Source organism: Talpa occidentalis, unplaced genomic scaffold, assembly GCF_014898055.3.
Source record: "Talpa occidentalis isolate TD23 unplaced genomic scaffold, MPIMG_talOcc4v2.1 talOcc4.7, whole genome shotgun sequence".
NCBI lineage: Eukaryota > Metazoa > Chordata > Mammalia > Eulipotyphla > Talpidae > Talpa > Talpa occidentalis.
This window is the reverse complement of record NW_023605083.1, coordinates 121,476,175-121,502,798: the sequence shown is the minus strand read 5'-3', so window position 1 is coordinate 121,502,798 and position 26,624 is coordinate 121,476,175. Positions and strand designations below refer to the sequence as shown.

The following is a 26,624-nucleotide window of genomic DNA, read 5'->3' as shown; positions in this document are numbered from 1 at the left end:
GGCATGGGGACTGGGACCAAGTCCCTTACTTCCAGGCTGGAGTCCCAAGTAAAACAATTTCTGAGATTTCCAAGCAATTTTCCAGGATGCAGTTCATTTTTAATCTTAGGAGCCCAGTTGACACCGAAGAGGGATCGTTCCTGCACATTCCAGAGGGTAAATTGAGTTGGGGGGTGAGGAGGGAGACGTGGCAGAGGTCAGAGATATGCTGGCCGTCTCCAACTGCTCGGTGCACTGAGCCAAGGGTGGGCTCCGGGTACTGAGCTCCAGTGTTCTGGGGCCAGAGCTGTTTTTTACCAGCACGTCTGGGGTGGAGCCAGCAGCTGGGCAAAGGCGGGCAAATAAACTTAACACTTTATTTACTTCCTGAGATGGGATCCCGAGGAAGAAGAGCGAGTTGCTTCTTTCTGTATCCCGCAGACAGGGGTGTGGATTAGCTCCTCAATTCTGGAGTAAAATGGTTCTCCGAGCCCCTTCGCAAAGACGTTCCCTGTTCCCCTTCCTCCCGCCACCCCAATGCTCCCAAACTGCCTGCGATCGATCTAGGGCTCTCCCACTGCAGTCCTAAAAAGTTAACCCTAACCATGAAGCTCTATGAGGGTGTGTCTATTGTTGCTCAAGGGTCTCCCCCAAGTTCTTGCTCCCTTTTCCAGCTGGTTAGCAGGATAACGAGGAACAGGTGCGCGCCTGGAAGTGCAGAGCGTGCTCCACCAACCTGGGCGGAGGGGGCGGGACGCTTTGCACCATCGCCCTTTTAAGGGATCTGGTGGGCACCAGGGAGGGACACTTGTGGGTGCAGGTCCCAGTCCGAGCTTCTCCGAGTGGGGAGCGAGCAGGAGGTCGTGGGGTGAGCTGGTCCCCGCTGTCGCCTCTCTCCGCTCACCCATTAGCTGCTGGGACAGACTGATCCCCCGGGGCTGCCCCGTGGCGCCCCGATCCTCCAGCCCCCCTCCCCTCCGGGTCCCCGCCCCTCGCGCAGAGGAGGCCTCGCCGCTTTAAGAGCCGGGATAGCGATTGACAGGCGGTCGCCGCGGAGCGCCGGGCTGCGCCGGAGCCGCCGGGAGCTGGGGGCTCCCCGAGCGCAGGTAGGCGCCCCCCGCCCCGCCCAGGCCCGTCCCCTCCTCGTCCCGGCGCGGCACTTGGGACCCGATTCTCCGGGTCTGAGCTCCCGGGCCCCTTAGGCGGCCCCCTCACTCTCCACCCCCCGCCCCGCCCCGCCCCCCTCTTTCTCGGATGCGCCTAGTGAGGGACCCAAACCCCGCGGCCCATTACGTAGGCCCCGGCCCCGCGGCCCGGGCTCAAAGTGACGTCAGGCGCGAGGTGGGGGCGCTGCGGGCCCGGCACCCGCGCTGCTCCCGGGGCTGCGCGCATTCGGGGGACCTCGGAGCCGGGCATTACGTAAGGACCGCACTCCAGAGCTTCCGGGGGGGGGGCGCGAGATGACGCTGTGGGGTCCCCGTGGCACGACGTCCCCCTGCCGGGCCGACACCTCCGTTTTCCCCGGGAGGGCGTCCTGGGCCGGGGGCGCGCCGCTCCCCAGGCTGCAGGGGCGCGCGTCGGGGTCCCGGGCCGGGGCTGGGGCCTGAAGACCTGGGCGGGGGTCGGTGCCAAAAGCGAGGAGCCTGGGTCCGAAAGTTGGGTCGACTAAATGGGGGGAGAGCGAGGACGGTGCAGGGGATGCGGTGGGGGGTGGTCAGTCATGCCGTGACCTCATCCCCCGCCCGGGCCCCCGCGGGCGCGCGCGTGGGGAGCCTCCGTGCCGGCCCCGCGCCCCTCCCCCAGGTCCTAGCGCCCAGCGGGTTAGGGATGCGCTCGGGAGGTCGTGCCGGGTCGATTGTCTATTTGTGCGGGATCCGCCGGGCCTCTGCACCCCACATCTTCTGGCCCTCTCCGTCTACTCCTCCCCACGACCTCCCGGTCTTCAAAGCGCCTTTGTCAGACCTTTCTCCTCGGCATCTCTTTGTACGTGCATGGATGGAGCAGTGGGTGGGAGGTGGAGGAAAGCGTCCCCGTTCAGGTCTGGCCCGCATCACCTACCCACATTCTGGCTGACGGGATCGCCTGGTAGGCGAGGTAGGCGTAAGAGGGCACCTGGGCCCAGCGCTTTTGGAAGCCGGGGTGCGGGTTCCCAGATCTCAGGGCCTGGGACCTTGGCCTGGAGCCAGGCTGGCTTGCCTGGCACTGCTGTTCTCCTGTGGGCAGAGCCGGACCCGCCCTCTCGGAGGCTTGGGTGGGGGTGGGGCAGAGCTAGCTGACGCCGTGGGAACCGACTCCCCGGAGAGAAAACCCTTGCTGTCTGGGCTCGCCTTCTGGGGACAAGATCCTCTGGTCCTTCCCATCACCACTTACTTGGGAAGGAGGATGTTTGGAGTCCCCTCTAGCTGCCAGTTCCTCTGTCAGGAGAGCAGCGCCAGCCAGGAGAAGGTTCTAGGTTCCTAGCCCTCAGGACCCGGGATGGGGGAGGAAGGGATCCCTCCTTGCAGCTCTCTAGGAATAGGGACCGCAAGGGGCACTGGCTGGCACACGGACCTTGGGCACTTCTTCCCAGCCTGGGTGCTGGCCCGACAGGTTGTCCTATCTCTGAAAGCTCCTTCCTACCATGTCCTCAGGGACAGATCCATGAGGAAAGGGAGACTTTCCTTCACCTTTGTAATTTCTGCTATTGCAGCTCAGGTGACCAGCTTAGGACAGAGAGGGGGATGGGAGTGGAGAGGGTTTATTCCAACCAGGAAGTGGTCCCTCTGGGGAGAATCCTGTTTTGGTGGGGCAGGTGAAGTTGTGGCTCCTCCACCCTCAAGGCCCAGAAGGCATTCAGTCCTAAAGTGGGCACTGCCAGCTGCTTCCCTCCACTCCCCCACCCCTGCTGTGAGCCACTGCCTCCTGTTGTCATGGCAACTGGGAATTAGGGTTTTCTGTAGCAGCACAGGCCCAGGAAGGCAAAGGGAAGAAGGTGGAGGGCTATCTTTCTGCACACTCCTCTGGATCCCTCCTCCATGCCATAGGGGCTGAGGAGCTAGACCTGATCATCCCTGGAGGATGGTGGGGGAAGGCAAATGCAGCTGGAGGAGATCCTGGGATGGGAACAGGAGCTGGTTCAGCCAGGCCTGATTCTGCCCAGAACCCTCTGCTCTCTCTGTCCCTGCTCTGGAATAGGAGGGGTGAGGGAAACAGAGGAAACCAGAGAGACAATTGTTTTGTAGATGGCCTGCTCGGTGCCAGTCCTTGGATCAAGAGGCAAGTGAGATGGATGTGGTTCTTGACCTCAGGGAGTTTCCCGTCTCAGGAATACCCACTTATCCTGCTGTTGACTCAAATTTGTGACTCTTACCCCTCTCAAAAAAAAAAAAAAGAAAAAAAAAAAAGAAAAAAAAAGAAAAAAGAGAAAAAGACAGAGGGCAGGCAGAAACAATTTTAGGAATCGTTAAACTTGGGTTTTCATTATAGCTATTAGCTTTGTGACCTTGGGCAAATCAATTAAGCTCTCTGATCACCTGTCTACTCCTTGGAGAAATGGGTACGTGATATCTGTCTCCGGAACAGTGGGCCCATCCACTTTCTGGGCAAGCCCTCCCCCTGCTTTTCAGCTGCTGCGGTGGGGGAGGGCTTCCTGTTGCTTCCCCTTTCCTTGCCTTGGCGCTGCTCATCCTTCCCTCTCCCTTTTCCAGGAGAGGGACTTCAGTGCCTTTGCTGACCTCACCATGCCGGTCGCCGCCACCAACTCTGAGTCTGGTAAGAAGTGGGTGAGGATGTCAGTTGGTATCAGTGGTTCAGAGGTGCCAGGCAGGGACTGGGTAAAGCAGTCAGGTACGCCACAGCTCCCTGGAAGAACACATAGCCCCCCACTGCTGCCCCAGCTAGCCTTTCCTCCAGTTTCTGGGGCCATCTGCTCTGGGCGAGGGGTCCCTGTGAGGAGCATGCAGGTGCCCAGGGGAGACAGGGCACGGCTCCCCTGCTGCAGGCTGGGGTGGGGTGGATGAGCCACAGCACTGCTGGAGGGCTGTGGCCTGGGACAGGCTGGAGAGAGACCTGACTCCTAGAAGCCGATGGCCTGAGGCAGTAGTCTGGCAGCACAGCCCTGGAGCTGACAAGCTCACTGAGCGCAGTACCCACCAGAGGGATGGATGGAGAAGACCAGCCTGTACTAAAGATAGGGAAGCTTAGACTCCCTGTCCCTGGGGAGATCTGGACATCTTGCAGCTGGGGAGCCTCCGGAGCAAGCTGGTTAAACTCTGAGCCTGCATTTCCTCTCTGTCAAGAAGCTCACAGGCTATAGCAGGGGAAAGCCTCTCCTGTGTTGCTGGAGCTGACGTGGAGTCTTTTAGGACCTGAGTTTCTCATCTGTATGGGATGGGAAAGAGCAGTGTCCTCAACTTTTCTTGCTCCTGGATCCCTTTGAGAATCGTATGACAGACTCATCGTAGACAAATGCTTTTATGTACAAAACCTGCATTCCAGTCTAGGGGTTCATGGACTTCCTGAAGTGCATTCAGGGACCCACCTAGTGACATTCCTGGTCTAGAGGGTCTCCAGGGCCCTAACCGCTGTAAGCTGCTCTGGTTTCTCCCCCTGCTCGCATGCCTCTTGGCCCAGGCAGCCCCTCCCCTCACTATAGACCCTAAGACCGCCTCTGCAAGATGTCCAGGTCTCCCCAGTAGGTTAGACTCCCCTGTCCCTCTTTTCTGAGAAACTGGAGTTTTCCCTCAGTAGACTGAAGGCTGCTGGGAATTGACCAGAGTCAAACTGTGACACCCTGGAAAGGCCTCTTCTCCATGCAGTGTGGGTGGGGGTGTACTAATGCCCCCCAGCTCCTGCAGCTTGGAGAGTTCAGTGCCTCCTGCTCTTGTCCAACCTCTGGGGCCCCCTGGGCTCCTCTCCTGCTCTAGCCTGCCTGGGCCCCACTGTAAGCTGCTTAGGGGTTAATTAAACCCATCCCTGAGCCTGTGATTAAAGGTCTCTCAATCGGGGCTGCGTAGTAAACCCACTAATAGTCCATAGAAGGGGTGCAGGGGGAGGAAAGGGCCCAGCAACTGACTCTTCTGTCACAGGTGACTTGATGGGACACGGTGGGGTGGGGGACAGGGCAGGGAGAGGAGCGCTGGGGATATGGGTGAGGGATCTGCTTCTCTGGTGACTCTTGGGCCCCCTGCTTCCGTGAATGTCATGTCATGGGCTGCCCCAGCCTTCCTAGATCCACAAGGACAGGAGTGAGCTGCTAAGTGCTCAGAGCCTCTATTTCCTCTCCTTGAAGAGCTGAAATGAGAAGGAAGGCAGGAGGTTTAGACTTTCCCTCAGGCAGATCTCTGTGGCTGCCCCAGGGCTAGATTTGCTCCTGGCCCCAAAGCTCTAAAGGTAGCTTCTGCCATTCTCATTGGTGGGTCTCCCATTTCCAGTTGATCTGATGGAGACTGCTGCACCCTGAGTTCAGTTCACGCCCCCTACCATCTCCCTTCCCCAGGAGAACCCTGCCTTGGGCTGGGTGACAGTGAAGCTAGCAAGGCCTTTCTCCCTACCTTCACACCAATGCTGCACCCCCAGTGTGGTCACTGTCCCAGTGGATGGAGGGAAATGGGCGGGTGGGGTGGGGTGGGAGTTAGGCAGGTGGCAGCCTGGGCCCAGTGTTCAGAGAACTGAACCCTGGAGTCTCCAGGCAGACTGGCCTCGCTTCCCCTCTCCCTGACTCCCTCCTCTGAATCAAGGCCAGGATGCCAGGCCGCCTCCAGGCGGAGCTGTCCCTTTAAATCCCTCCCTCACCCCTGGGTTAAGGTCCTAGTGTGTAATCCCCACCTGCTGCCATGGCAACCAAGGGTGTGAGGCAACTTGGTGCCACTCCTTTGAGAATGACTGTCTGGTGGCAGCAGCAGCACCTGGTAGTGGCCTCTTGGGTTCAGGGAATCAAGAATGGAGGCACCTGGCTGGGGATGCTGCCAAGTCTGGCCTTTCTGCCTTGTCCTGCAGCAGAAATGAGCCCCCCTTTCCTTTCCTCAATGCCAAGATGCCTTATTTGCCCAGGGGCACCCCCCTTCCTTACTCAAGAAGGAGAGCTAATGGGAGATGTGGGGTCAGAAGGGTCTGAGGCATCCTTCCCGGCCCGCAGGTGGCACAGATCCCCAGACCCCCCATTCCTCTCCTCCCCTCCCCGTCACCCCTGAGGCTGGCAAGTAGGAGATGGTTTGGGGGCTTGAGGTATTTTCCCCAATATGCAGTAGAGCTATAGCCCGAGAGTTCTGGGGGCTTCCTTTGATCTTGGGTGATTCAGGGAAGGGCCTTCCAGCAGAGAGGGCAGGAACAAGATGGGGCCGGTCCCTCCAACCCCAGCCTCCTCCAATGGGCCGAGGGGCTGGTGTCTGTGCATCCTCACAGGACTGAAGAGGCAGCAAGCTTAGCCCCCGCGCCCCCTAGCCCTCTCAGCGTCCTCCTGCCCTCCCGCATTGGAACTAAAACGTGGGGGATCTGGCCACCCCCGAGACCCATACCCCATCTTTCCCAGCGTCTCCCCACCAGTCTGCTGCCTTAGCCAATCAGCGAGGTGGCCAGAGCAGCGGAGCCGCGCTATTGGCTGGCCCTGCCGAGGGCGCTCCCCGAGGCCCACCTTCCCGCTGCCCCCCTCTGCCTGGGAAGGCGGCTGACGGCGGCGTGGAGGCTACTCTGGAGCCCCTGGCTGAGGGCGGGGGACAGCCATGGCGGGCAGCCCAGGCAGCGGGGCCTCCTTGGAGGGTATATCCCTGGGGTCCTCTGAGGAAGCTGAGCTCCGGAGGGAAGGTAAGGGAAAGGCAAGGCGGGAGGCTGGGGGGAGAGCGGATCCTGCAGGGTTTGGGACACCTGGAGAGGGTCCCCTAGTAGTGGACTCCTGGGCTGGCGCTGGCCTGCACAGAGGGCCCCCGCTCTCCTGGCTCGGTGCTCCCGTGGTGGCCGCCGGGAGGCTGGGGAGCTGATCCAGGGTATCCTGGAAGAATGTGGTCCCTGCTCTGTCCTCTTTCTGAGCCCCCTAATATTATACCTGGCAGGTCTCTGAGCAATGCGAAACCCAGGGGTGGGCAGGAGGGGGCTTGCGGGTCCCTCTGATGTTGTTTCGGGGCAAAGTGAGGAGGGGGCCGGGAAAGAAGTTCGGAATCCTGGAGCCCCTATGCCAGCTCCAGTTGCAGTGCCCCCCCCCCATTCCCATTCCTTCTGGAGAAGGGGAGGGTTCTGACAAGAGTGGGGAGAGGTGCCAGGGATTGTATCCACCCCCCTCCTCCATGACTTGGGTGCTGTTATGCAGATGTCAGTGTGGGTGGCAGGGTGGCAGAGTAATGATACCCCCTGCCCATCTCTACCCCCAGCTGGGCACACTCTGCTTCTCCCGTTCTTCCCCCAGAACCTGCTGCATCCAGGAGCTCCCACCTCTGCTGGTGGGTGAAGGAGCTTAGCAACCACTGCCTAGGCCTGCTGCCAGGTGTCCATGTCTTTGGTGCTGTCCTACCACGGCCTGAGGGTTTGCTAATCCCTGGCATGACTTGGTCTGACCTCTGACCTTGGGTACCCACAGCCATCCTAGAGTGCATTTCTCCAGCTTCTGCCAATGTTCCAGGACTCGACTTTGACTTCCTACGATCCATACGAATTTCTCTATGACTGTATAGATCATTGTTGGAGCTGAAGGGCCTGTAGACACTAGCTAGCCCAGCCTACCCATCTTACAGGAGGGAAAGACCGAGGCCAGTGCAGGACATCATCTTGTGCAAATCACGGTGAATTAGCAGCGCAGCTTATACTGGGTGCTTTGTCATTCCTGGTGTCCTTGCATGGTCGTCAGCTAGATTCTAGGTGTGCAACTGGGGACATGCTCCAAGTGCTGTCTCTTCCCTGAGTCCGCCAGGTACCAAGGTTGACTCCTAGAGCTTTTGCCCCTGCGGAGATTGAGAGGGGAGCCCGTGGCTCTCTGATTCAGGGCAGAACTTGGAACCTGGCACTTGCTTCCTTTTCTCTACCTGCTCAACTGGCATTACCTAGGGAGGAAGGAACAGGCCAAGAAACTGTACCCTCCCTAAGGCCCCTGCCCCAGGCATCCAGGGGTCTGGAGTGCCCATGCTGGGCAGGGAGGAGAGTATGCTGGGGAGGGGCTGAAGTGTATAGGACATGGGGTAGGAGGGGAAGGGTTGCCATGGTGTGTTTTGGTCTCCTGTGCCAGCTGGTACCTGTATGTCTCACGATCTGCTCCTTCCCCCAGCCATGCAGCAAGTCCTGGACAACTTGGGGTCCCTCCCCAATGCCACGGGGGCAGCGGAACTAGACCTGATCTTCCTTCGAGGCATTATGGAAAGTCCCATAGTAAGATCCCTGGCCAAGGTACAGTGCTCCAGGGAGGTGGGCACAAGAGCACTGTGTCTGGGGTGGTTGCTGGGGACCCTGGGAGTGGGGTACATGGCCCAGGAGACAGGGGGGCGGGGGGGGCGGGGGGGGGAGGGAGGGAGTGTGCATGAACACCTATGCCCAAGTGATGAATCCCAATGAATCCCTGCAGGTCAGGCTGTCCCACACCTGGCAGGTGAGCATGTGCCTGAGCCTTGTGGATGGATCTTTGGTGACTGCGGGATTGTGGAGGGTTTCAGAGGTGGGGGGTGAGCACACCTGCTCTTTGGAATCTCCTTCCTGTCCATCTGCCTTTGGGCATTTTGTGCAGACATCTTTTAAGGTCCCCTCTCATGCATCAGGTGGGGGCAACACTCACTGAGGGAGAAAGTTGCAGTGACAGAGGCTGACGCTCTTGGCTACTCGGGAGCATCATGGACAGGCGCCAGACCGGGCCCTGGGTGGCCAGGGAGGGCTTCTGGAGCAGGGGCCTCTAGAGCCGAGCCTTGAGGAATGGGGAGAAGGGGGAGGGCATTCTGGGCCAGGGGAAGAGCTCTGCAGGAACAGAGGCGAGAAAGAGCCAGGGGTACGTGGAGGACTGTGAGTGTGAGGCTGGAGCTTCAGGCGTGAGACTGGGTGTGAGCTGTTGGCAGGTCCGTCTGGGCACTGGGGCTGTGTCCCCTGGGGGGAGGGGGGGAGGCATCATTCTGTGAGCCCCAAGGCTTTAAGCAGGGTGTCCTAGGATTACCCCTCTGGTCATAGGGGGTGGGAGGAGAGGGGGCTGGCTGGAGAGCGTAGTCAGGGCTGACCCTGAGAAACTTCTGACAGCACTTGAAGGAAGGAAGGATGAAGGAAGTATTTTGGAGTAAATTGGCAGCCCTTGGTGTTTGGGCATGAAAGGTGGGCTGGGGGCTTCAAGGACCCAGATTCCACACTTGGAAATGTGAGGCGGGGAAGTGCGAGGAGGCACTGCCTTCAACTGCCTTTGGGGAGCTTCCTCTGCAGAGGAGGGGAGCGTGGGGAAGTGCTCTGTGGAGAAGGGCCTGGGAGTTGCCTGAGAACCGCGGTGGGAATGCAGGTGGGGGAGGGGGCATTCGCCAGTGCAGGCTCCAGTAGTGACTGAAGGGGAAGGGAGAGCAGGATCCAACTTCTTGGGTAGGGATGGCTTAGTCTTTAGACGCAGAAAAATAAAGAGTTGACTTTGGTCCAAGACTTGCACTGGGCAAGGCCTAGGGAGGCTGAGACCTGGGACAGCGTCAAGGGGTTGGCGAGTGCCTCCGAGCATCACCCTTGGGATACTGCTGGAGGCAGGGGCTCTGTGAGGTCTCAGTATCCCAGAGAGAGGGTGTGCTGGGGGAGAAGAAGGTGGGAAGGGGAGACTTGTAGGGGAGACAGTTCTGAGGGGTGAGGGGACAGTTGAGGGTGTGGCTGCAGGGAGAGGAGGTCAGGGACAATCGAAGGCGCCAGTGGGAGGCTGGGCTGGATGGCATCGGAATCCAGGGTGACAGCAGGCTTGGGGTGGGCCGAAGCCTGGGGCAGCCCCAGTCTTCAGCAAGTGATGGGTGGTGACCGATGGTGGTGGGGGTGACAATGACAGTGACTGTTGGGGTGAGCAGGTGGTGCAGCCAGGTGGTGGCTTTCCACGGGTGGGGATGGGGGCTTCACCACAGGACAGCCCTGGCGCGGGGTCTGGCGAGGAACCGGGCCTCACCGGAGGGACAGAGATGCCTCCTGGGACATGGCGTGGTCACCTTATCGTTGACTGACTGGTGGAAACTGGTTGTTAAGGATGGGACATGAAAGGCCTTCCAGAAGCAGGAGGTTCTGTGGAAGTAAGAGCAAAGCAGGTTTGGAGGCGACTGGAGAAAGGCTAGTTGGTTTCCATTCAGTGGCCGGGGGTTACATCCATGTACTGAAAGTAAAAGGAATTATCCCTGTGAGCCCCACGGGAACACGGGTGTCTGCGTCCCTCCTGCGTCCCCGGAGCCTTGCACAGCGTCTGGCTTGCAGGCGGAGCTCGCTGGATGTGTGTTGAGTAGAAGAGTACAAGAGTGTGAGAAATAACAAGACTTCTGCCAACCCACCCCCGGGGTGTGAGTGCCACCCAGTTTGCTTCAGCATGAGCTCTCTCTTTTTAAGAATTAAAAAAATATAGTCGAGCTGATGCCTCTCCCCTGCTTTCCCTCCCCACACCGCACCACTGACTTTGGGTTGAACGTATTGTGCCTCTGAGTGCTTGCATATCTTGCCTCCATTTGCATTCAGATGCAGGTAATATGTCCCTGTTATGTGTTTTTTAGTTTTACGAAACACTTGGGATTTTGCGGTGTCTTGTTCATGTAAGTAGTAGAGTTATTGACCTAAGTCTAGTTGTAGATACGGGTAGATTCATTAACTGTGGTGTCCAGTGCGTGAGGAGAGCTAGTTGGTTTCCATTCAGATTTATTTATTTATGCATACAAGAGCTGGGGTACAGGCCAGAGGTGCAGGGGTGAGAGGATTCACCAAAGACAGAGTGGGGAGCAGAACAGGCAGACTGACTGAAATACACTGCTGAGGGGAGCAGTGGGTGAGACAGGAGCGATCTGCCTCACCATGTGGGTAGCTCCCTGGCCTGAGATCGAACTCATGCTGCAGTGGCTGAGGATAACTTCATAGTGCTGTGCTTAACTCCTTGCGCCACCAGGGAGGCCCTGAATATGTGCCTTTTGAACCTCAACATCTGTGACCTTCCAAAGCTGATTTTGAGTTGGGTTTATGAGACCACATGAGCCCTGGGCACATGAGCTGTTGCTCCCACATAGACAGACAGTGAAGTAATGAGGGGCTCTTGAGGAGGCAGAACCTCAGGCTTAGAAGGCTCTCTAGCCCACCCCCTTCCAAAGTGTGATCCCCTAATTGACATCCCCCTCTGGGGCTGGGTCCAGTCCTCTTGGCAGCTCGTGAGGAATGGGCTGGCTGACCGACTGGCTCTGTCCGTCACTCAGTCATTCAGTCATCTGCCTTCTCAGTCAACAAGTATCTACTGTGCGCTCGCCAAGTACCAGGCACCATGCAGGGGCAGTGAACTGGCATATTGTTGCTTCTTCTGATGGAACCTGATTCTCCCCACTGAGCCCTGCGTGTCCATGTCCTGGGGACCCTCCTCCACCTAGGAGCCCAGCTGAGAGTTACCAATGCACCACATCAGACTGAGTAAACTCCCTTCTCCAGAAATGTTCTTGGGGATAAGCTGGTCAGAACTGCTTCCTGAGAAATTCCTAGTGCGGTTCCAGATGCACACAATACAATAGAAAATGGTGTCAACAGTTCTTTGACTGTAACATGAGAAGCCATGGACGAGGGCACCCAGCGACCTCTGTCCACCTCATTGTGCAACAGGAAGTGAACGTCCACAAGGGCCTGTCTGAGCTCAGCAAAACCCCAGCTGCACTGCGGTGTGACCACACTAACTGCCTCCACCACTCTTGAGTCTTGGCTTCCCCATGTGCTGCACTGTGGACAGTGGAACCTACTTCTTACTCCTACTCATCAATTTTATTTTATTTTATTTTATTTTATTTACATTTTAAAAGGGCAGGTTTATCAGAAAGAAGAGAAAAAAAAAAAGAGAGGCACTTGCGTAGCCATGGGCGGGCAGGAGAGCTCCTTCTCACCAATTTAAATGATCACATATATAATGTCTAACCTAGTGGACAGAGTATTTTGATCCAAGATCCAACTGCAGAAACTCCTCCCTCCTTCCCTGTCTTCCATCCTTCCTTTGTTTCTTCTTCCTCCCACCCTTCCAGGAACAGAGTGGAGTTGAAACGGCATATGGTCCCTGATAAGCTCCTTCCCTTATCCTTACAGAGTGTGTTTGATTCTCGGTCCTGGGGGAGAAACTGGGCTGGGTAGATCAGGGAGGTAAGGGAGGAGCAGGACCCAAGGGAACAAACCCAGAGGATTAAAGGCTCTGGAGGGAAGTCAAATCTGGCAACCGATCCTAAATCCAGGGGGCTGGCTGTCGTTGGCAGGTGGCAGCCGTGACAGGTAGGTGGCATCTGGGAGGGCTGACATGAATCCAGCAGCAGGTGTTGTGACAACAGGCCAGGCTACCGTGAGGAATCCGCCGCAGGTGATACTTTGCAATTCAGGCCTGTGAACGAGTCCACCTGAGGGGAAGAGAGAATAGTCTGGAGTCAGAAGATTCGCCGGTTGGCTGTGTGACTTCAGTATGTCTGACAGCCTCTCTGAGCTAAGGCCCCTCTTTCCTGAGAAGTAAGGACAATGATGCCTGTCTTTCAGAGTCGTGGTGGGGCTGGAGGGAGGTCATGGATGTGGACATGCTTTTAAATGACAGAGTTAGTTGCTTTGATGTGGTCTTGGCCAGTGGACTGGAGCCGACAGGGGAGACTCCTCTCCTGTAGTGGGGCTGGCATGAGTGATCTGGCAAAGCAAGACAGAACCCTAGAAGAATGAGGGTCCAGGAAGGTCCCGGTGACAGAGACTGACCAGGGGACATGATAAGCAGAGGCTGCGGAGGTGGGGGCAAGGGCACAGTCATCTTTTGCTGCATAATTAAGCATCCCATCATTTAGTGACTTGAGCAACTGTGGCTTGTTTCTCATGATTCGGTGAGTTGGTTGGATGGTTTCGCTGGCCTGGGCTCTGCTCGGTTGGGGCAGGTGTAGGATGGCCTTGCTCCCATGTCTGGGTCTCCGCTGGGGAAACGCTACCATATAGGATGCTGAGGACTCTTCTCCTCTGGGAGGGCGGCCGAGGTCTCTCCTCATGGTTGTCTCAGAAAGGGAGGACAGCTGCTAAACCTGGAGCATTGTCCAGGCCTCTCCTTGCATCTCATTTGCTAATGTGGCATCAATGAAAGCAATCTGGTCAAGAGTGCAGAGTGCTTTTGTCCCGGTCCCGCACACTGCTCCCATTCGGCTTCAGAGCTATTTATTTCCCTGTCTTCTGGCAGGTTCAGAGGCTGGTGAGTGGGCGGAGGCAAAGGTTTTCCAGGAAATGTCTGCGTGGTGTTTGCTGTCTCCTCGTGGCCATGAATTGGCGCTGGAAGGTCTGGGTGGCATGCGGCTCTACCAGTAACTAGCTGTGACCGTGAACCTAGCCAAGAGTCTCGTCTGTAATCACCCAGAGCCCTGCTCTGCTGGGGATGAGCTTTAGAGCATGAAACACATGGTCACCATGGAAATTCAGAACCACTCACTCTCCTGCTTGCGGGACCCGGTGCCTCCCAGACTGCATGTGTAAACTCCCAAGAATGTTTTCTAAGAACAAGTGCACAGATATTGACCCCACTGCTGTGGGGGAGCTCAGAGAGTCAGAAACTTTGACCCTGGTGTATGTTGACAAGCTACGTCATTCATTCGTTAAGAATGAATTTAAGAGGGATTTCATTTTACCTGTTCTGCCCTCACATATTTATTGGGGAACAGCCTTGAGTTTTCTGATCTTGTAGGGTCGTTGTCACACTTGAATGGGGTGATGTTTTTCAGGGGTGCTGTTTCATCATCAAGCATGCATTTACCCCAAAGCCCAGCAGGTCTGCTCCTGGGGGAGCTTCTCACAGATGGCCCCCCGGGACACTGCTTTGAATGTTCATAACCACACTGTTCACCATGACAAAAACAGAACCACTCAGGGCTTTGCAGGGAGAGAGGGGAGGAATAAAACGCGTATTCACACAGTGTACCTTAATAAGGGGCTAAAATGAACTAACATTGTGTGGGAAAAGGAGAAAATGAATCATAGAAACATCATAATAAATGAAATGTTTTCACTTAATAACAATAAATCTTAGCAAAGTAATAGTGAGTGAAAAATAGTAAGGGAAATAAATTTTCACTTAGTAACATTAAGTAAAAAAAAAGTCCCCATATATAATATATATACATATATATAATATATATAGTTCCACTTCAATATATTTTTTAAAGATTTATTTTATTTATTTATGCATACAAAGAGCTGGGATATAGGCCAGAGGTATGAGGGTCAGGGGTGAGAGGATTCACCAGAGACAGAGTGGGGAACAGAACAGTCAGATCTACTGAAACACACTGCTGAGGGCAGCAGTGGGTGAGACAGGAGAGGTCTGCTGTGCCATGTGGGTCAGCTCCCTGGCCAGGGATCGAACTCAAGCTGTAGTGGCTGCTGATGGCTTTGGCTGCCAATAGCTTCATAGTGCTGAGACTTAACCCCTTGCCACCAGGGAGGCCCCTACTTCCATATTTAACAATTCATAAACAATCTTGTTTCACTCATGTTTCCACTCCTTTCTTGAATTATTTTGAAGCAAATCTCAGACATAATTTTATCTGTATATCTAAAAGATAACAATTAAAAATTATTTAAACAGGGCCTCCCCGGTGGCGCAGTGGTTGAGCGCTGGGTTGTGAAGCTGCCTGCGGCCTCTGCGGCGCCGGTTTGATCCCCGGCTGCTCCCCGGCCACCAGAGGAGGGTCCCACATGGCGCGCAGACCTCTCCTGCCGCCCGCTGCTCCCCTCAGCAGTGTACTTCGCTTCTGCCTGCTCTGCTCCTCGCTCTGGCTCTGGTGAATTCTCTCACCCTCCCGCGCTTCTGACTGTACCCAGTGCATGTATAAACAAGCAAACAAACAAACAAACAAATAAATAAATAAAACATGCCTCTATAAAAAATAAAAAACAAAAAAAATTAAAAAAAAAAAACAACAATACCATGATCTCCCATAGAAGTGAGATAATCATTTTCTTATGGATTTTTAATGTATGGTCCTGGGCTCCTGGGGAGCATTTGGAAAGATAGCAAAGAGATCCATACCTCACACCATACATCAGAGCGAACTCCAAGCAATCAGAGATCAAAGTGTGAAACAACAAACCATATATACACGAGAAGAAAACAAGGATCTGCGTGTGAGAAAAGACTCAAAACAAAAAACTGTGCCTCAATCTTCAGCTGCATCTAAAATTCATAATTTTAACTACATTTAAAATGTTATTTTTGCACTGACAAAAGAACCATAGCAGAATCAAAAAACAAACTGGGAAAAGTATTTGTAAGTAGTATCACAGATAAAGGGCTAATCTTCCAAACATATAGAAAATGTTTAAAAATGGGAAAAGAGGAAAAAAAGGAAGACCTGATGGAAAATTTGGCGACAATGCACAGAAGAAAATATACAGATGGCCCGAAACATACAAAGAGATGCTCGCTTCACTCATAATAAGCACAAAGCAAGTTAAGCCGCCTGCTGGAGCCTTTCTCATCCATGTGATTGGCAGACAGTCAAAGGCTTGATCACACTCAGTGGCAAGGCTTCAGAAAAGTCTTCATCCAGTGCTGGAGGGAGGGCACAGCAGCCATGGCCCCATGGAAAGGAATTTGTCAGTATCCAACAAAACCAATAGATATTTACCTCTTGACCCAGCAAGACCTCTGGGATCTGGCCTGGGAGATGCTGCAGATACAGGGCTATGGCAAGGTTCTTTATTCACTGCAGCTTTATTTGCAACAGGAAACTACTAGAAACAATCCAAAACCCATGGTGAATAAATGATGATTTATTCATTTGAATAAATGAATGGTTGAATAAATGACGATATGCCAGTCACACAATGGAGTCAGATGAGTAATTAAAAAATAAGGGATCTCACTTCCAACCTCATCCACACACACTCTAGATGTAATTAATCATTTTCATTAGTTTCTGGGTTTTCTGTTTCTTTTCACAAAAAATAAGTAACTATTTCCCTTTCTTTCTTAGATACACTCTTTGATACTTGAGGATTTGTTTGCTTGTTTAATTAGTTTGATTTGCTATTTTGTTATGTGGCGAGCTCCCCCTTATTTTTAAATTATTCATCTGACTCCATGTGAATGTTGTTCATATTCAAAAAATAAGATTAAATTGAAAAGACTGCAAAATGCAGATTAAGTGCAGATAACTGAATCTATTCCATGTATCAAAATTGTTAGCATAATCATACAGGTAAAGGAATGACTAAGTAACTTTTGTTTCTAAGCAGGACATGTGCTAGGACTGTGTTATCTAATACAGTAACTAGTAGCCACATGTGGCTATTCATTTAAATACTTAAAATACTTAAAATAACAAGCACTTTGATTCAGTCTTATGAGCTATATTTCTTAAGTCACCTGTGATGGGTGGCTCCCATATTATGCGCAACTAGAAAACTTTTACTAAAGCTCTAAGTTCTTATAGACAGCACTATTCTGAAGACAAAAAGAAATGCATGGCCTCCCTGGTGGTGCAAGGGGTTAAGATGCAACCTATGCGGCACGAGTTCGATCCCTGGCCAGGAAGCAACCCACATGGCACAGCTGACCTCTCCTGACTCGCCTGCTGCTCCCCTTAGCAGTGTATTTCAGTCATTCCACCTGTTCTGTTTCCTGTTCTGTCTCTGGTGAATCCTCTCGCCCCCAACACTTCTGGCCTGTACCCCAGTTCTTGTATGCATAAATAAATAAATCTTTTTTAAAAAAAGAAATGCAGATCTTAATTATTTTTAAAGATTTATTTATTTATGCATACAAGAACTGGGGTACAGGCCAGAGATGCGGAGGGTGAGAGGATTCCCCAGAGACAGAGTGGGGAACAGAACAGGAGGACCTAATGAAATACACTGCTGAGGGGAGCAGCGGGTGAGTCAGTAGAGGTCTGCTGTGCCATGTGGGTAGCTCCCTGGCCGGGGATGGAACTCGTGCCGCAGTGGCTGCGGGTTGCTTCATAGGTTGCGTCTTAACCCCTTGCACCACCAGGGAGGCCCCAAATCTTAATTTTTACCTGGTTGGTTTGTGACAGAAGTAGCAGTGGTATAGCAATTCTGAAACCTTTTTGCATATTGAAGGACAGAACAGATAAGTTAATATAGTAATGTTTGGGGGAAATGAGTTCTCACTGAAGGAAAAGGGGGCTGCAGATACAAAATGGGAGGAGATGAGGAAAATCATATAGTTTGATTTTAATCACAAATCTCAGTATTGACTAATGTCTATTGAAGAAACAAACACACAAAGCAAATGGTGCTAAATCCCTCCGTGAAAGATGTTGGGGAGCATTCGGGAAGGACACAAGACCACTTCTCTAGCGCTCTTGCCAAAATGATGAACCCGAGTCTACTCACCAGGGAGCTATCAGATGAGTTCAGTTGTGGGGCTTTCTACAAACTCTTGGCCTGGAATCTTTAAAAATGTCCTGAAGGGCCTCCCTGGTGGCGCAAGGGGTTAAGCATCGCACTATGAAGCAATCTGCAGCCTCTGCAGGAGAAGTTTGAGCCCTGGCAGGCCAGGGAGAAACCCACATGGCACAGCAGACCTCTCCTGTCTCGCCCACTGCTCCCCTCAGCAGTGTATTTCGGTCCGTCTGCCTGTTCTGTTCCCCACTCTGTCTCTGGTGAATCCTCTCACCCCCCTGCATCTCTGGCCTGTACCCCAGCTCTTGTATGCATAAATAAATAAATCTTTAAAAATAAAAAAATAAAAATGTCCTGAAAGTCCAAAAGTTCCTGGGGACTGTTCTGGATGAAAAGATAATGAAAAGAAGGGATAACCAAATGCAACACATGGTCCTTGATTAAATCCTGGCTCAGGAAAATAAAACTTTAAAGGATATTTTAGGGGCAAGAGCGAACATTGGAATATTGTCTACTAGGTTGCTATTGTTGATGTTGATATTATGTGTCAGTGTTAAACTTCCTGCTTGGATATCATGTTTGGTGGATGTAGGAGCTGCTGATATACTTTGGGGTCAGTGACTTGTGTCACGTCTTCAGACATGTATCCCTGAGATGGGACTCCTTTCTTCCCTCCCACCTTGCATACCTCCCCCTGTGGGGCTGGTCACCTGTGAAGGATTCCTTTTCCCTTTCAAAAGCACTTTGTCCTGGACCCCAGTCAGTGGAGCAACAAGTTGGCGCAGCGCCCTCTGCTGGTGCCCTGTGCCGATTTCTTGACCCCACCCCACCCCACCCCCTCCCTGGCAGCGTTGCACTGAGGGCCCAGAGGCCCAAGCTCCATCCCGGTGACCTGGGCATGTCATTCCACCTTCCTGGCATCCGTGTCCTGGGCTGCAGAATGCCCGAGACTCACCGACCCTGATGTGGGTGGAAGAAGCCGTCCTTGAACTCAGATGCTTGTAGGGGACACTTGAGACTTTAAATGTGATCAGAGATGGAAATGGAAACAAAGGTTTGTTCTTTGCATTGTCCTTTCCCTAAACGGGGTCTGAGTCACCACTGGAGGCGAGAAAGCAAGATGTGTGCACATGTGAGGGTGATGAGGTCTGAGTGAGGCCGTGTGCTGGTACCAGGAGCAATGCCACATGGGCTCGAAAGCCAGGATTTGGAGATGGGGAGATGTGTGGGGGCAGACGGGGTCACTGGTACCCCTAGGATCTGGGGAAGCCCCAGGCCTCACCTGTTCCGCCCCACCCCCAGGCCCACGAGCGGCTGGAGGAGACAAAGCTGGAGGCAGTGCGGGACAACAACCTGGAGCTGGTGCAGGAGATCCTGCGGGACCTGGCGCAGCTGGCCGAGCAGAGCAGCACGGCCGCAGAGCTGGCCCGCATCCTCCAGGAGCCCCACTTCCAGGTCTGTCCTGCCTGGGGCTGGGGTGGCCACTGGACAGGCTGCTGGGGGAGGGGCCCGCAGGAAGTTAGAGCCAGTCGGAAAGGGCTGCGGCCTTGCGCTAAGGTCCCTTTTCCTCCCACCATCTCCCAGTCCCTCCTGGAGACGCATGACTCTGTGGCCTCGAAGACCTATGAGACGCCGCCCCCCAGCCCTGGCCTGGACCCCACGTTCAGCAACCAGCCTGTGCCTCCCGACGCGGTGCGCATGGTGGGCATCCGAAAGACTGCTGGAGAGCACCTGGTGAGGGGCAGCTGGAGTCAGGTGGGGTCTGGAGGGCGGTTGAGGGTAACCCGCGGGGGTCACATCAGTTCAGGAGAGGGCTGCAGGCCACGATGGGATCCGCTGTGCACGGGGTCGGCTCTGCAGCCCACTGCCTGCAGCCCCAGGAGCCCCAGACCGTGTGGGTACAGATATAAGCCGCATCTATGCGTGTGCCAGGACCCTCCATTCTCCCACCTCCCCTCCTCAGAGCTGCTGTTAATGATGAAATTGGGCAGAGGGTGTCAGAGGAGGACTCTGGGGGTGGAATGGTGGGGATCAGAATAGAGGGGGCGCTTAGGCCTATTTGACTTGAAGCAGTTGGGGTCCTATTGTGGCTGCTCTCTGTCCCAGGGAGTGACGTTCCGCGTGGAAGGCGGGGAGTTGGTGATCGCGCGCATCCTGCACGGGGGCATGGTGGCGCAGCAAGGCCTGCTGCACGTGGGTGACATCATCAAAGAGGTGAACGGGCAGCCTGTGGGCAGCGACCCCCGCGCACTGCAGGAGCTCCTGCGCAGTGCCAGTGGCAGCGTCATACTCAAGATCCTGCCCAGTTACCAGGAACCTCACCTACCCCGCCAGGTGGGCCCTCCGCCAAGCCCCCCACCCCCAGCACAAGGCCCAAGGGTGGCTGAGCCTCCGGCTGCAGGGTTATAGGCATCCGGGCAGGAGCCTGTTCTCCCCAACCTACGTGATCAAAGCAAAATAGGGGATGGGACCAGCAGAGCCAGCCAGGTACCAGCCTCCAGCCTGGTGCACCTGCTCATGCTCATCTTGGGCACTCACGCACATGTGCAAGGGACAGGGCACAAGACCTGGGCTGAGCGTACAAATAAGTGTGCCTGTGGTGTGCTGGTGTAGAGTGTACAGCTGCCTTCTGGTTGGTAGATTGTGGGGGTCTGGCTGCTGTGCCCACCTCCCCTGTGGCTCTCTGACCATCAGACAGAGCTCTTTTCTCCGAGGGAAGGGGCTGGGTGGATGGAGGGGCCTGGCATTAGGTGCCAGGATCATGTCGCTTTCCAGGAGATCCAGGTTGGGGGAGCCATGGCCTCAGGCCTGAGCAGATTCCTGATCCCTACCTGAGTCCTTTTGTTCTAGATGCAAAGGGAGGCTGGCACCAGGGAGGTGGACAAGGCAGGCCTGGGGGCATCATGCCTTGTCCCCCTCTGGTGGACAAGGGGCTATGCTGGGGCCTGTGCCTGTGGAGAGAGAGCAGGACTCTAGCCCCTCTACCCTCCCCTGGGCCCCCAGGACACGCTGCCTTCCAGACTCCCCCGACCTTTTCCCTTGACCCTTTGCTCTTCCTGGCTCAGGTATTTGTGAAATGCCACTTTGACTATGACCCTGCCCGAGACAGCCTCATCCCGTGCAAGGAAGCGGGTCTGTGCTTCAACGCCGGGGACTTGCTCCAGATTGTAAACCAGGATGACGCTAATTGGTGGCAGGTGAGCTGGGCCTGCCCCAGCCTCGTGTGGGGTGAGGAATGGTGTGTGGGGGTGAGGGCCGGGGAGGTTTCCTCTCACTCAGGCAGCTCTTTGCCCGCATCCATCTCAGGCCTGCCATGTGGAAGGGGGCAGTGCCGGGCTCATCCCCAGCCAGCTGCTGGAGGAGAAGCGGAAAGCCTTTGTGAAGCGCGACCTGGAGCTGACCCCTACCTCAGGTACGAGCCCCCCGCCCCGGGCCCTAATCTGGCCTCTGAACAGGCCTCGCCTGACCCCGTCTCCCTATGACCAGGGACCCTCTGTGGCAGCCTTTCAGGAAAGAAAAAGAAGCGAATGATGTATCTGACCACCAAGAATGCAGGTGGGTGCTGGAGGTGCCCGGCTGCCTCTCCCCTCCTCCCCCCCTCCAGCAGGGCGTGACCCCTTGCTCCCCACAAGCGACCCGTGAACACACTGTCCTGCTGCTGCTGCTGCCAGTCTTGGCCCTTGGCCCTGCCCAGTTTGTCCTGCTCCCCGGCCCAGCCCTCTTGTCCTTGGCCCCCGGTGAGCCCAGCCCACCCCCACGGCCTGATGAGCAGCCTGGTGAGCGGTGCCCTCTCCCTGTGTCCAGAGTTTGACCGCCACGAGCTGCTCATTTATGAGGAGGTGGCCCGCATGCCCCCCTTCCGCCGGAAAACCCTGGTGTTGATTGGGGCACAGGGCGTGGGCCGGCGCAGCCTGAAGAACAAGCTCATCATGTGGGACCCGGATCGCTATGGCACCACAGTGCCCTGTGAGTGGGTGCTGGAGCTGTGGGTGGGGCTGGGGGCAGGGCGGCCCAGGGACCAGTGTGGCAGTATGCACCCTCTGCAGGTGTGGGGGAGCGACGGGCTGGGGAAGGCAGGGGTGCTGTCCCAGGAACGTGTGGCCTGGTGGGCTGCGCCAGCCTGCCTGCCTCTCCTTCTGTCATGTTTCACTTGCGATAAGTCCAGCCAGGGCCTTTTGGACACAGGGCGATGAGCCGCCTGTGGCCTTGAGAAAACAGGACTTCTTGGTGACAGAACCAACCGAGGCGGTGAAAGCTTCTGGTTCCTGGAGGCAGGAATCTGGGTGCTACCCCCTGGTAGCTGGGCCTTGCTGTGTGTCTTTGAGCTGCCCACTGCCCTCTGGGCCTCAGCCCCCACCTGGGGGCCCTGGGACAGAGCAGGCGGTCTCTGAGGTCTGTCAGTGTGGCTGTCTCAAGTCTTTGTGCTTGTAGTGAGGGTGTGAGGACACAGTGTGTGGGAAGCAGCGGTGGCGGCAGGTGGTGTGACCCTGTGCTCATCTGGCTCTCTGTCCCATAGACACATCTCGAAGGCCCAAAGACTCAGAACGGGAAGGCCAGGGGTACAGCTTTGTGTCTCGTGCGGAGATGGAGGCTGACATCCGTGCCGGGCGCTACCTGGAGCACGGCGAATACGAGGGCAACCTGTATGGCACACGTATTGACTCCATTCGGGGCGTGGTTGCTGCTGGCAAGGTGTGCGTGCTGGATGTCAACCCCCAGGTACTGCCTGGCCCACTCCCTCCCAGTCTGCCCACCTCCTCTCTGGGCACTCGCTCTCCTCCCCCACCAGACGCCCCATCTGTTTCCAGGCACCGGCCTTAGAGGCACCCCCATGTAAACTCATCAATCCAAGCGACCCAGCCTGCCTGGAGTCTCTTGGACAGCTGCCTTAATCCCCTGCCCTCAACCTCCCCCCTTACCCCGTCCCCACTCACCTGCCACTGCTCCTCTACCACTCCTCCCGGGGCATGTCCCAGAAACCCAGGCACCCCTTCTCATCCGTTCCCAGGGACAGTCGCCCAGCTGTCCTTCCTCCTGCCCCAGGGTGTCCGTGGGGATGTACTTCCCGACCCTCTTCTCCTGCAGGCAGTGAAGGTGCTGAGAACAGCTGAGTTCGTCCCGTACGTCGTGTTCATTGAGGCCCCCGACTTTGAGACTCTGCGGGCCATGAACCGGGCTGCCCTGGAGAGTGGGGTGTCCACCAAGCAGCTCACGGTGAGGGGCTCTGCGGGGCAGGGGGAGTGTGTGGTGGTCGCCTTTGGTCTTGGGGGGTGGTTGGAGCTGATTAAGAGGAGATAGTGCCACAGAAGGGGAGAGGTGCCCACCCAAGGTGTCAGTGAGGCAGGACTTCTGATTTCTACTTTAAGTGGTGTGGAAACAGCCTTCTGAGCCAGAAAGTGGGGCTTCCCTAAGTCACTGAATCAGGGACACAGCTAGCTCAGGGCGCAGGAGTTACTGACTCCCAGCCCACTGCTCAGTCCACCCTGCAGGGACAGGATGCTGACCAAGGGGATCCAGCGGGCGGCCCTGTGGGCAGAGATGGGCCAGGTGGGCCCAGGGCTGTTTACTGCCGGGGGAAGGCTAAAGGGAGGGAGAAAGCCAGAGACTGGGAGGCTGGCTATAAGGACGAGTTAGCATCAGTGAGGCGACAACACCGGGAGCAGAGACTCCAAATCAGGTGTTGTATGATTTCAGGGCGCCCCCCATTTTCCCAGGTACCTTGGCGCCCCCATTTTCCCAGGAGACGTAGTGTTTGCTGAACCTTGCGCTCGGGGTCCCTCTGCTGGTCTGCTCTGGTACTACAGCTCTCCTGCCGCAGGTCTGAGCTGGGCTCAGGTCTGGGAGAGGCTGTCTGGGCAGGGCTCCCCCACTGCTGCAGCAGGTCCCCCAGGGCTCAGACACAGCTGGATGCAGCTGCTGGGTCACAGCTGGCCAGCCCTAAGCTGCTGCCTTGCTTGGCTTATTTAAGTCAACCTTGAGGTTCCCTTCCCACCACTGCTGGGCCAGCTTCAACTGGGTCTGGTTGAGCATTGCCCTCAGGCGCTTGTAGGTTGCCCTAGCACCAGGTATGGGAGGGACCTCTCAGGTAAGAGGGCCTCCTTAGACTGCAGGGAGCACTGCCTTTGGAGTCAGGCAGACCCTATTCATTGATTGACTGTGTGACCTCAGTTATCTCTATTGCAAACAAGGACCAACTAGTCTGCTTTGTGGAGCTGTAGTGGCTTGTGTGCACTGCAAAGCGCTCCTTGCCTTGCATGGCACTTACTGCAAGTGATTTCCTTCCTTTCATCCACCTGTCTGTGGCTGTAAGAGAGCTTGCCTGGGGGCCCACAGCAGGGGCCCCTGCCCACGAGCCAGGGAGTCTGGGGGCAGGACCTGGGTGGGGCAGGATGTAGGCCCGGGATGACAGGGGTCACTGACTGGCAGGAGGTCCCCTTGTTCCGAGCAGGAGGCAGACCTGAGGCGGACAGTGGAGGAGAGCAGCCGCATCCAGCGGGGCTACGAGCACTACTTTGACCTCAGCCTGGTAAACAGCAACCTGGAGAGAACCTTTCGCGAGCTCCAGGCCGCCATGGAGAAGCTGCGGACGGAGCCCCAGTGGGTGCCCGTCAGCTGGGTGTATTGAGCCGGACCTTGTCCCTTCTAGGCTGTGACCCAGAACCCTGGATCTATCCCCCCACCGTGACCCCCAGCCACCATCCTGAGCTCCTACCCCTGGCTCTCCCTGAATAATGGCGCCTCGCGGGCCCTAAGTCTGGTTCAGTGCAGAGGCGTGCACTGCCAGGGGCGTGGGCGTTCATGGGGTACCTCTGTGCCCAGGTGCTGCCCACTCCTGATGCCCATTGGCCACTAGATGTCCCTCTCTGAGAGCTAAGCTGTGCCCAGGAGAGTGTCAGAGTCACCTCCATAAAGCTCAATCCAGAGAAGGAAAAAGCTGCCGAGGCCGTGTGGTTAGTGGGCACACTGCCCCCACCACATTCTCCAGTCGCCTTTCTCCTCTGGACTGGCCACTCCCACCCCACTCTTGGGCTCCCCTCCCATCCCTGCCCAGGAGCAGGCTTTAGGCTGTTTCCCTGCGGCGGTGGGGGGTGGTGCATAGGATGTCACGCCAGCCTCATGCCATCCCAGAGGAGGCAAGGCTGAGCCCGTGGGCACGGTCCAGGAGCAGCGCAGCCCTCAGTTCCTCGGAGCGGAGCTGGGTCCCACGGGTGGACGCTGCCTTGTCCCTCCCTCCTCCACAGCTTCTCACTGCCGAAGTCTCCCCACAGACTTTCCGATGTGCCCTGAGAGGTCAGCTTTGCTCCCCTGGGGCCAGGCTGGCAGGGTCAGCGGGCTCAGCTGGTCAGGGTGGTTGAAGGTAAGCCCTGCAATGGGGAGCCTGCTGCTACTGACGACGAGCTCCACTGGGGATATGTCTGGGCTCCCTGTCTGTGGCCCTTGGCCATTTGGTTTTCTCTCAGACCAGGCCCAGGTGACCCACTCACATCAGGGCCAGCTGGGGTCCAGGGAAGGGTGTAGAAGGGACCTTGTGAGCTCCGGGTTTTGGAACCCAGGCTGGAGAAGATGCTTGCAGTCTAGTGGACCCCTTGTTGCACATCTCCAGGGGGCGCCACCCGCATCACAGTCTGCATAGCTTGTGGCTCCATCTTGCAGCATCAGGCCCATGTTTCTGCCTCTGGTGTTGGGTTTGGTTTTTGGTGGGGGGAGGCAAAGGATTGTTTTGGAGGTCACTCTTTAGGGCCCTTTTTGGGGTTCCCTCTGAGCCCCCATTTCTTAGAAAACTCTTACCCTAGATTCTAGAGCCTTGGCCCTCCCCAGATGTTTTCCTCCAACTTTCCTGTCGTTCCCCTGCCCTAAATGCCACCCTCCAGTCCTTGGGGAGGGCAATTGTGTAAAATAGGAGAATCCCCTTCCAGAAAAGAATACTGTCCTAGACTTCCCCAGGCATCTCCCCCTCGTCCTTCTCTGTGATCCTTTCTGGGGTTAGCCTGTCCTTGCAGGGGACACCCCAGTGCCCTCACCCCCAACCCCTGTGCTTCCCAGTCCCCCTGAGTGTCCCATCAGTCCTTGCTGCAGTGTCAGCCATGCTGGCCCTTGAACCACTGTGTGCCCATTTCCTAGGGAAGGGGAGGGAGAAGAAACAGAATATTTATTACAAAGTTAGAAATATATTTATTCTATTAGGATCTCATTTACATTTGCATAGAATATGCAAATAAGATGTAAAGGCCGAACCTCCTCCCATCTCATTTGCATAGCTCTGCATCCACTATGCATCCATCTTTTTAATCCTCTTCTCCTTTTAGTTGCTGTTCTTTTTAATACTCAATTCAGTGCTCCCCTACCTCACCCTCACCCTCAGCCTAAGGGGACTTGGAACAGGAGGAAGATGGGGGTGTTCTCTAGGCCATGACCACAGGGGCCTTTGCTAGTCTCCACGTCACCGGGGAACTTGGAAGTAGAGGCTTGGACCTGCACCTTGACCTCTCCTGAGGGTGACTGGGGTAAGGCAGGGCCATTCTCTCCTTTCCATGCCCTCTGCCCGCCTGAGTTGTGCCCTCTCCCCTGCCCGAGTCCCAGGACCTTGGGGCTGGGTTCACCCACTCAGTTCTCTATTCTCCTCTCATTGTGGATGCTTGTATTTGAGGGATCTCAGGATAATGAGGACTCTTTCCCCCACTGTCCTCACAGCCCCAGCCCTGTTGCCTTCCCTTCTCCCCTCCCTCAACCATCCAATTCCTGAGCTTTCTCTCCAACCAGTTTTCTTTCTTTTCCTTTGATTAAATGTGAAAGCAAAGGCTTCTGGGTTGTTTGTCTTTGGCTGGGCTCGGTTTGCATGACTTTGGGAGAGGGTGAGGGTAATGAGGGTGAGGGTAGGGAGCAACTTCCAGATCATTCTGGAGGGGAAGTTGGTGTGACGTGCCTTGTGCTCTGTGATGTCCCACAGTCCTGTCCCTCCACACTCTCCATCCCCAGAAGATGCTCTTTGTAAATGCTGGTATCCAGTTGCTGAGCCTTCACACGAGCCAGGGAACTCAGCAACTCCACGGCTGATGGACTCAGCTCCACTGGAAACTTGCTGTGTGGCCTCCAGCAGATGCCTCTATTTCTCTGGGCCTCAGATTCTTTCTCTCTAAACGTGTCATGGCCTCTCCCAG

The 26,624-nt window shown here is 55.7% G+C and overlaps 1 protein-coding gene across 4 annotated transcripts; it reads left to right on the top strand.

Annotated features, from left to right (window-relative positions):
* Positions 1-1,035: 1,035 nt before the first annotated feature.
* Positions 1,036-26,307, top strand: MPP2 (MAGUK p55 scaffold protein 2). Of its 4 annotated transcripts, none has more exons than XM_037491544.2 (13): positions 1,036-1,085; positions 3,666-3,729; positions 8,207-8,325; positions 18,769-18,921; positions 19,051-19,200; positions 19,573-19,800; positions 20,532-20,663; positions 20,773-20,878; positions 20,953-21,021; positions 21,271-21,432; positions 21,983-22,185; positions 22,552-22,680; positions 23,915-26,307. In XM_037491544.2, the coding sequence occupies exons 2-13, from the start codon at positions 3,699-3,701 to the stop codon at positions 24,089-24,091; spliced, it is 1,659 nt and encodes a 552-aa protein (XP_037347441.1). In that variant the 5' UTR covers positions 1,036-1,085; positions 3,666-3,698; the 3' UTR covers positions 24,092-26,307. The 4 variants fall into 4 exon arrangements, with proteins under 4 accessions (XP_037347441.1, XP_037347442.1, XP_037347439.1 ...); XM_037491545.2 differs by lacking the exon at positions 1,036-1,085 and adding an exon at positions 1,345-1,398; XM_037491542.2 differs by lacking the exons at positions 1,036-1,085; positions 3,666-3,729 and adding an exon at positions 6,605-6,759.
* The last annotated feature ends 317 nt before the right edge of the window (positions 26,308-26,624 follow it).

Bases quoted from the DNA above. Each gene is read 5' to 3' on its own strand.
- MPP2 (XM_037491542.2), top strand. From the start codon at position 6,678: ATGGCGGGCAGCCCAGGCAGCGGGGCCTCCTTGGAGGGTATATCCCTG. The intron at 18,922-19,050 runs GTCTGTCCTGCC...ACCATCTCCCAG, and splicing joins TCCAGGAGCCCCACTTCCAG to TCCCTCCTGGAGACGCATGA. The intron at 22,186-22,551 runs GTACTGCCTGGC...CTTCTCCTGCAG, and splicing joins TGCTGGATGTCAACCCCCAG to GCAGTGAAGGTGCTGAGAAC.